The sequence below is a fragment of the Schistocerca cancellata genome, chromosome 6, assembly GCF_023864275.1.
Source record: "Schistocerca cancellata isolate TAMUIC-IGC-003103 chromosome 6, iqSchCanc2.1, whole genome shotgun sequence".
Lineage (NCBI taxonomy): Eukaryota > Metazoa > Arthropoda > Insecta > Orthoptera > Acrididae > Schistocerca > Schistocerca cancellata.
The window spans coordinates 372,413,307-372,422,868 of record NC_064631.1 but is presented as its reverse complement, the minus strand read 5'-3'; the positions used below and the strand labels follow the sequence as shown (position 1 = coordinate 372,422,868).

At 39.5% G+C, this 9,562-nt stretch overlaps 1 protein-coding gene across 1 annotated transcript in view; it reads left to right on the top strand.

Moving 5' to 3' along the window:
* The first annotated feature begins 1,548 nt into the window (after window positions 1-1,548).
* LOC126088570 (ufm1-specific protease 1) overlaps window positions 1,549-9,562 on the top strand; it is a 48,283-nt gene continuing 40,269 nt past the window's right edge. Inside the window, exons 1-2 of the mRNA XM_049906759.1 lie at window positions 1,549-1,856; window positions 2,535-2,714. Of these exons, the coding sequence (XP_049762716.1) occupies window positions 1,692-1,856; window positions 2,535-2,714 (345 nt within the window). The 5' untranslated portion in view covers window positions 1,549-1,691. The remainder of the gene's footprint in view (window positions 1,857-2,534; window positions 2,715-9,562) is intronic.

The window sequence follows — 9,562 nt, the reverse complement described above, 5'->3', positions numbered from 1 at the left end:
CTCTGTGTGTCGGTGCCAGATTTGTGTGAATTGTCAACACAGCCCTGCTTTGACGATGAAGTGATTAGATTAAGTGCAGTTATTCGTGTCTTACAAAAGCGTGTGAACTGTCAGAATGTGCAGATCGCTAGACTTCGAGCAAAACTATTACGGGACAAGGAAAGTGCCTACAGACAACTACAGAAACTGTATCAGAAGGATCAAGTGAACAAGGACAAACGAATGCTGAAGACTGTAGGGTCCTGATATTTATTGGTATCAAGACATAGTTTCTAACAACAAGAAAACAAATAAGAAACTGAAGAAGTTGGCTCATTTGGGCTGCTGATTTCTTTGGCATGTATTTCATTCACTTCTGTTGTTAGTCACTTAATTTTCCTTGCTTCCTTCCTGCGATGACATTTTGTTAGCACCTCGTCACTGACAGATTGTTTGAAAATTATTCAAATATTTAGTTTTGCGGGAAATGTAATGTAATCAGCTCATTGTAATGTTTTCAACATATTTCTCCCCATATTTGGCAATTGCTTGTTCCACTTAGAATAATATAAAGATGAAGGACATACTTGTGGCAATAGGCGACAATGACAAACACAGTAGGCCTACAGAACCATAAATGAGCTGTCGATCGCTTTTGTATGTAGAGGTACAGGTCTGTGCTTCTTACGTGTGAATCTGTGTGTTTATATTCCTGTGATATCAACGTGGTAAGCTGCAATTCTATCCAACGTCACAAGTGTTTCTTCACTAATGTGTTGTAGCTCGCCACTCGATCCATGGTTTTTGTCCATACTTGCGCTTATTTTAAAATCATTTTTAGAAACGCATATGCCTCCTGATACTACACAAACCCTCGGAGCAAGAAAATAACTCAAATATTTCGTAAATTACGTAGGAAATGGATGCAAAATAAACATTATGCTTACGACGCGTCTGACGTTCACCTTCCTCGCCGCTTGGACCGCTAGTGTTGCTCCAGCTGTCAAATGGTAACAACTTTTACAGCCGTGAGTGTCGCGACTGTTATGATATGGAATCTACCCCCACTCAAAGCCAGACAACTCTACGCATGCTTGAAACTGGCATCTTGGACGCGCCAGAAAATTTTTTTCGGATGGCATCTGTTTGCTTGTTGCTCACTGCTCAAACAGTAAACAGTGATACTCGAAGTAGTCAGCAGTGGGAGAAGACGCTGCTCAAACGCGACTGACGCATGTACTTAAGCCTGTTGCCGCCTGCTCATCGTGACTTGACGTGATGGTACGCTAAAGGCCAGTGTATGAAATGCGTTGTGGAATGTTTTGACGTGACCTGACGGCCAGTTTGAGTTTGCTCTGTCCTTCATAAAAATTGTATATTAATTTTAAAACTAATCACTAAATTTTTAGGTAAATGCAGCTGTACTCTGTAAAATTCCAAAACACTGAGAGCCGCCTGATGGAATACAGAGTAAAAGTCGCCTTAAATAAACAACAATAATACTCTATGGCCAAATACATACGAAAAAACCTCCTTGGGAAGAACAAATGAAGGCTGGTTGTATAGAAATCACTGAGAAATACACTCTTAGAACATCTTTGATATACGAAAAACAGCAAGTAAACAAAGTACCACCGCTTACGATTTTATGTTCTGTGAACGCGAACATGAATCAATTTGAAGGACAGAATATAGTTAACGCCCATTAATGGATGTCAAGTGTCTTATCTAGGAAGATGCCTCCAAAAGACTATCGCGACCGTCTGCTTAGTGATGTACACGTGGGTTTGAAAAATGTTACAGATTGTGGGACCATCAGTTATGTTAAAGGAACATACGACTATTACCATTACGGATGTGATGGATTTTCAGATAAGGTACAATATTTATGCGTGGTGGCAGATAGTGCTTGTAATAGGCAAACGAAGCACAGTAAAAACACACACATACACACACAGCCCTGAAATGTGTGAAGTTCTGAACATTTTAAGAAAAAAAAATTAAGTATGGTTTACTAACGATAGCTGGGTCCTGCGCTTTCGTAGTAATATGTATTCTGGAAATCACATAAGCTGTAAATAGTGGGTCGAGTGTGGTAATGACCACTCCCCCGTCCTTGAAAATATATGTACTTTATATTCTCCATGAAAAACATTAGAAGCCACTTCGTACATAACTCTTGCTAAAACATATATGCATCTGTAGTTTATTAAGAAATTGTTACACCACCTTAAATGTTCAAAGCATTGTTCTTAGATGGTTTTTGTGATGGACTGCTTAAAATTGTTAAATAAAGAATTTCATGTGCCATGAACCATGCAGTAGTCCTATGTGCTGAGACGCACTTTTGGTTGCAAAATACAGAGGCGAAATGTCATGTTTATGGTCTCAGTAACGAAGTAGCTGACCAATATTTATCGAAGAATGAATTACATTTGTTGACAGGTTCAATGGATGTTGAAAATCAATTCTCACTGTAAACTTTCAAATCATGCTATAATTTATCTCTGCAAACTTACTGAGTGTTTATTATCTGTGTTTAATGGTTTTTGTAGGGTTGGGGCTGTGGATACAGAACTCTCCAGACATTATGCTCCTGGGTGAAGGAAAGTCTGAAAGGAAAGGGCTCACCACCACCAGTACCACATATTCGAGAAATACAGAGAGTCCTTGTTAGTATAGAGGACAAACCTACACATTTCATAGGATCGAGGGACTGGATTGGGTGCTTTGAAGTAAGTTGTTGTTTTTGACTGTAGGTAAGAAGTTGACGTTACATACATTTATATGAAGCCACAGGTGCAAAGTGAAAGAAAGCTTTTTTTTTAAACAAATCAGGGGTTTTCATCCTTTTTCACTGCCACCCTCATTTGTATCTCTGTTAGTAATAAAATTTTATACCCTACCACTGGTTCCACAGTAATGATGATTTAGGCAGTTAGGAAAGTGATTTTACTTTATAAACTGTAAAAAGCAGAGTTACAGAAAGTTAAAGCATGTAACAAAAGATACCTGCCAAATGCTGTACCAAAATTTTAAGAAAACCTAATGAAAAATTTATTAAAACCCACTACTGCTTACCGCCCACCAAGGAAACTGGAAGGCCAATAGTGGGCAGTAGAGACCAGATTGACTACCTATATTGCAAATTACACTTGTTGTGGTGTAGCCCAGGATCTATGTTAGATTGAGAGGCTTTAATCTGGTTGAGAATTGCTGAAGCCAATGTGTTTGTCCTGACACTAATCGGTTTTTGTTATACAGTGTCCATTCATAATTATATTTGTCTTTATTGGAGACATATTTTCAGATTGTGGTCTGATGTTTTCAAATATTTGGTATGTTTAGTTGCATTAATAACAGAAAAAAAACTAGAATCAAAATCCCCCACATTCCCGTGTGTTTTGAGATACTTTTGATTATTTGATGTTGTTGTCGGCATAATAGTTATGTAATGTTGACTAATAGTTGCCATGTAGATTGCATCACTGATAAAAGCAGTAGATTTCTTCATTGCATTGTGCAGTTATGTTCACTGCCTTACAAAATACAAACACCTAGCTATAATTTTTCTTTGTGCACCTAAAATATGGCTTTAAATTGTATTTACATGTGTTGTGAAGCTTGCTCAAGTTCCGGAATGGTAGGAGTCTTGTCATGCCCCACATTAGGACTGCCAAGAGAGAGGAGAGGTAAAATGAAGGCAATGCTGATTCCTTGCCACAGTGCCCTTGTGTTGTTCTAATACGAAAGCAGTCGTGACACTGCAGAAATATTGCAGCACTTGGATATGAATGAGTTTATTCCATCTAGTGCCAGTTTTCTCCGCTACTGGCAGCACCACTGAAATTCACCAGTTTGATGTGACCAAACAGTGTGTGACTATTGTACATCTAAATCTACACTCTACAAACTGCTGTGAAGTGCATGGTAGCTGGTACATCGTGTTGTACCAGTTATTTAAAGCTGTTTCCTGTTCCATTAATATATGGAGCGTGGAAAGAATGGTTGCTTAAATGCCTCAGTGCATGCTGTAATTGGTCTAATCTTGTCTTAGCGATTGCTTCAGGTGAATAATTAGGGGGTTGTAATATATTCCAAGAGTCATCACTTAAAGTTGGTGCCAGAAAGTTTCTAAGTAGCCCTTCATGGAATGGTTTGTGTCAGTCTTCCAAGTGCCTGGGTCCAGTTTCTTCAGCATCCTTTTGACACTCTCCTATGGCTGAAACGTCACCATTCATGCTCTTTCGTGGCATCTTTTCACTATCCCCTGTTACTCTTGTTTGGTACAGGTTCCACACTTCATCAATATCCTAGAATGCAGTCTTCTTTGTAGACAATGCATTTGTGTAGTATTCTACCAGTGAATCACTGTCTGCCATCTGCTTTACATACTACTGTCGATGTGATTGTTCCATTTCATATAATTATATAAATTGTTACGTCCAGGTTACTGGAATGAGTTGACTGATACCAACTGTGTAGGGGTTTGTTAGTTATTGGGAGCGCCAATGTTGGGCAGGTCATGGAGCCCCTCAGGAAAATAGCGGCTAGGATGGGGAAGAAGTCCAACGTTCACTCGGTGTGCTTGCCAGGGAGCCTTGTCTGGAATGTGGAAGAGGCTCTCCTGGCAGCTATCGAGCGTGCGGGGTGCAGCCAGTTGCAGATTGTTGCACATGGTGGCACCAACGATGTCTGTCATCGGGGTTCCAAGGAAATCCTTGGGTCCTTTCGACGGCTGGCTAAATTGGTGAAGGTGGCCTCCATCTCTCGAGGAGTGGAAGCCAAGCTGACGATCTGCACCATCGTACCCAGGGTGGACCAGGGTCCTCTGGTTTGGAGTCGAGTGGAGAATCTAAACCAGAGGTTACATCGACTCTGTGATGAAAATGGTTGTAGATTTCTTGACCTATGCTATGGGGTGGAAGGTTGTAGGACGCCCCTCGATAGATCAGGAGTGCACTGCATACAGGAAGCTGCTACATGGGTAGTACAGTACTTGTGGCATGCGCATGGGGCCTTTTTTAGATTAGGTTCCTCTCCACAGGAAACAAACTGTTGGCCTGAAAAATTACGAGTTATTGACACTGATGTGGGTGTGCCAACTGTAAAAATTGTTAATTCACCTAAACAGGTCATTCCAAAGGATTTGAATATGCTAAACCTCATGTTAGTAAATTGTCGAAGTGTCTTAGCAAGATCCCCGAGTTACTCTCCTAAATAAACAGTAGCAATGCCAACATTTTATTAGGTACCGAAAGCTGGTTGAAACCAGACATAAATAGCAGTGAAATTTTGAATTCGGATTGGACAATATTTAGGAAGGATAGTACTAATGGTATGGGAGGTGGTGTGTTCATTGCAGTTAAAAGCTGTTTAGACGCAGTTGAGATCGATACTGGGTCAGACTGTGAAATAGTCTGGATAAAGCTGTCAATCAGACAAAGATTGACCATTGTATTAAGATGTTTTTATAGACCACCAGCATCTGCAACAAACATCGCAGAACGTTTCAGGGAAAGTCTTGAGTACATTGGAAATAAATACGCAAATTATCTGTTAGTTATAGGTGGAGACTTTAATCTGGCATCCATTGACTGGGAAAATTACACATTTATCACGAGGGGGCAGAAGGTAAGACTCGTGTGAAGTTATTCTAGGAGTGTTCTCAACATACAACCTTGAGCAATTGTTTAGAAAATCAACTCCAGATGGGAACATATTAGATATCTTGGCGACAAACAAACCTGATCTTTTTGAGGAAGTTACTCTAGAAGAAGGTATTAGCAACCACAACATTGTTGTAGCTTCTATGTCAGTGGAAGTTGCAAAATAAACCAAAGAAACAGCATAGAGTCTTCTTGTTTGGTAAATCAAATAAAAGTGTCATTAATGAATATCTTCATAGTTAGCTCCAAGCATTCACTGCGGAACACAAAGATATTAAGTATCTTTGGTCGGAATTTGAAGGTATTGTCCACCACGTGCTAGAGAAGTATGTGCCTAGCAAAAATATAGGGGAGGGAAAGGATCCATTTTGGTACAACAAACATATTAGGAAGTTGCTGAGAAAGCAGAAAATTTTGCAGTCCTTTTAAATGCAGTCACTGCCCTGCTATCAAACAGAAATTATGCAGAATGAAAGCAACTGTCAAAAGGTCAGTGACAGATTCTTTTAACTAATTTGAAAGCAATATTTTATCTTTAGATTCTAAAAATAACCCCAAAAAATTTTGGTCGTACATAAAATCTATGAACGCAAAAAATAATTCAATACCTTCTCGTGCTGACAGTACAGGTAATGTAACGGATGATGATAAACAGAAGGCCGTAATTCTAAACCTAGTTTTCAAAAACTTGTTTACAGTAGAAGACTGCAGCACCATTCCCCCTTTCAATTATCGAACAAACACAAGGATGGCTGTCATAGTGTTTAGTGTATCTGGGATTGCAAAACAGTTAAGATCTTTAGACGCAAGGAAGGCACGTGGCCCAGACAGTATCCCCGTAAGATTATATGTTGACTATGCTACAAATATAGCACCATTCTTATCCATCATCTATTAGAGATCTGTGGAACAGTGGAAAATTCTACGGGACTGGAAGAAGGCCCAGGTCATAGCAATCTATAAAAAGGGTAGAAAATCGGATGCTCATAATTACCGGCCAATTTCACTGACATCAATTTGTTGTAGAATCATGGAACATATTTTGTGTTAAGACATAATGATCTTCCTAGACTCTGAGAAGCTCATCTGCAGAAACCAGCATGGTTTTAGGAAACAGCGGTCATGCGAGACACAGCTGGCCCTCTTTGTGCATGATATCCAACAGGCTCTAGATACCGGCTCCCAGGTTGATGCCATATTTCTCGACTTCCGAAAGGCGTTCGCCTAGTTCTGCATTGTTGCTTGCTCCAAAAAGTGCGCGCTTACGGTCTATCTGATGACGTATGTGGTTGGATAGAAAGTTTTTTGACAGACAGAGAGCAGTATGTCATCCTGAATGGGGTGACTTCAACAGAAACAAGCATAACTTCAAGTGTGCCCCAGAGCAGCATAATAGGTCCACTGCTTTTTACGATTTACATAAACGATCTGGTTTATGGTGTTGACAGCTGTTTGCCGATTAGACTGTTTGCCGATGATGCTGTAGTCTACAGGAATGGAGTATCACACGAAAGTTGTGAACAAATCAATGAGGATTTGCAAAAAATGAATGTGTGGTGTAATGACTGGCAGTTATCTCTCAATATTAATAAGTGTAACCTACTGCGTATAACAAGACGAAAATCCCCATTAATGTATTAGTACAAAATAAATGCCCAGTCTTTGGAAGCAGTAACATCCGTCAAGTATCTGGGTGTGACTATTCGAAATGACCTCAAATGGAATGATCAGATTATACAAGTAATGGGCAAGGCGAACTCTAGATTGCGGTTTATTGGTAAAATCCTGAAACGATGCAATTCTTCAACAAAGGAAATTGCTTACAATATGTTAGTTCGTCCAGTATTAGAGTACTGTTCATCTGTATGGGACCCTTACTAGTTGGGTCTGATTCAAGAGATTGAGAAGGTCCAAAGAACAGCGGCAAGATTCGTGACTGGTACATTTAGCCATCACGAGAGTGTTACAAACCTCATAGAAAGTTTGAAGTGGGACACACTTGCAGATAGGCGATGCACTAAATGGAAGGGGCTGCTCACTAAATTCTGAAATCTGATCTTCGCCGAGGATGTAGAGCGTATATTATTACCACCAACTTTCAAATAGTGCAATGATCACCATTCAAAGATAAGGGAATTAGAGCTTGTACTGAGGCGTTCAGACAATTGTTTTTCCCTCGCGCAATCTGCAAGTGGAACAGTGGGGGGGGGATATGACTTTGGCGCAAATTCTGCTCTCCGCCACACACCGCTTGGTGGCTGGTGGAGTATATGTGTAGATGTAGACTCAGTGATAATATAATCATAGAATACTACTTTTTTTTAATGAAATGTACAACTGTATGCTTATAAACATTTAAAGCAAGTTGCCATTCTTTGCATTTCTTTTAAATCTTATTGATACCTGACTGCAGTTTCTTTTGACAGTACTTCATTTTAGATAACTATATCCTTTGCGAAAAGCTTAAGATTACTGTGTCTGCAGAATCATTAATATACACCACGGATAGCAAGGGGCCAAACACACTTCCCTGAGGCACACCTGAAGTTGGTTCTACACTTTTGATGGCTCTCCATCAGAGATAACTTGCTGTGTTCTCCCTACCAAAAAATCCTCAAAGCGGTCACAAATTTGATTTGATATCTCATACAGTCATGCTTAGTTTTACACCTTTCATGCATTAGTCTATGTTTCTGTAGAATTTTTTTATAGTAACTATACACCTTCCAGGGTTCCTCCCATCATATTTGATATGTATGTGTGCAATGCTTGAGCTGCAGTTCCTCTACATGTTTATTTGCTGAGCTAAAAATTTAAAGTTCGTTGGCGAGATGTGACACTACTGCTTCTTTATGTAGTTTACTGAATACATAAATCTTTCTGTATGTTTTATGTCGTTTGTTCTTTGATAATCATTGTCTCTGCAGCTGCCTCATGTTCACTGATGATGATTTTGATGTGAATAGATAGAATAGCTAAGTCTCAGGATAAAATTAAAACCATATGGTCAGTCGTAAAGGAAGTGGCTGGTCTGCAGAGACAGGTCGAGGATATAGAATCAGTGCATAGTGGTAATGTCTGTGTTACTGATAAGTCGCATGTATGTACAGTATTTAATAATCACTTTCTGAATATAGCAGGTGAACTAAATAGAAACCTAGTCCCAACAGGGAATCATATAGCGCTCTTAGAAAAAAGTGTTCCAAGACTGTTACCTGAAATGCTCCTCCATGATACTGACAAGAGGGAGATTGAGTTAATAATTAAATCACTAAAGACCAAGAACTCTCATGGATATGACGGGGTATCTAGCAGAATACTGAAGTATTGTTCTATGTATGTTAGCCCAGTTCTCAGCTATATCTGTAACTTTTCCTTTAGGAGTGGTCGGTTTCCAGACCGATTAAAGTACTCGGTAGTGAAGTCACTTTATAAAAAGGGAGACATTGATAATGTTGACAATTTTAGACCTATTTCTATGCCATCGGTGTTTGCTAAAGTTATCGAGAAGGTTGTATATACAAGGTTACTGGAGCATTTAAATTCACATAATTTGCTGTCAAATGTTCAGTTTGGTTTTAGAAATGGTTTAACAACTGAAAATGCTATATTCTCTTTTCTCTGTGAGGTTTTGGACAGATTAAATAAAAGGTTGCGAACGCTAGGTGTTTTCTTTGATTTAACGAAGGCTTTTGACTGTGTTGACCACAAAATATTACTGCAGAAGTTGGACCATTATGGAGTAAGGGGAGTAGCTTACAATTGGTTCGCCTCTTACTTTAAGAACAGAAAGCAGAAGGTAATTCTCCGCAATATTGAGAGTGGTAGTGATGTTCAGTCCCAATGGGGCACTGTTAAGTGGGGCGTTCCCCAAGGGTCGGTGCTGGGGCCACTGCTGTTTCTTATTTATATAA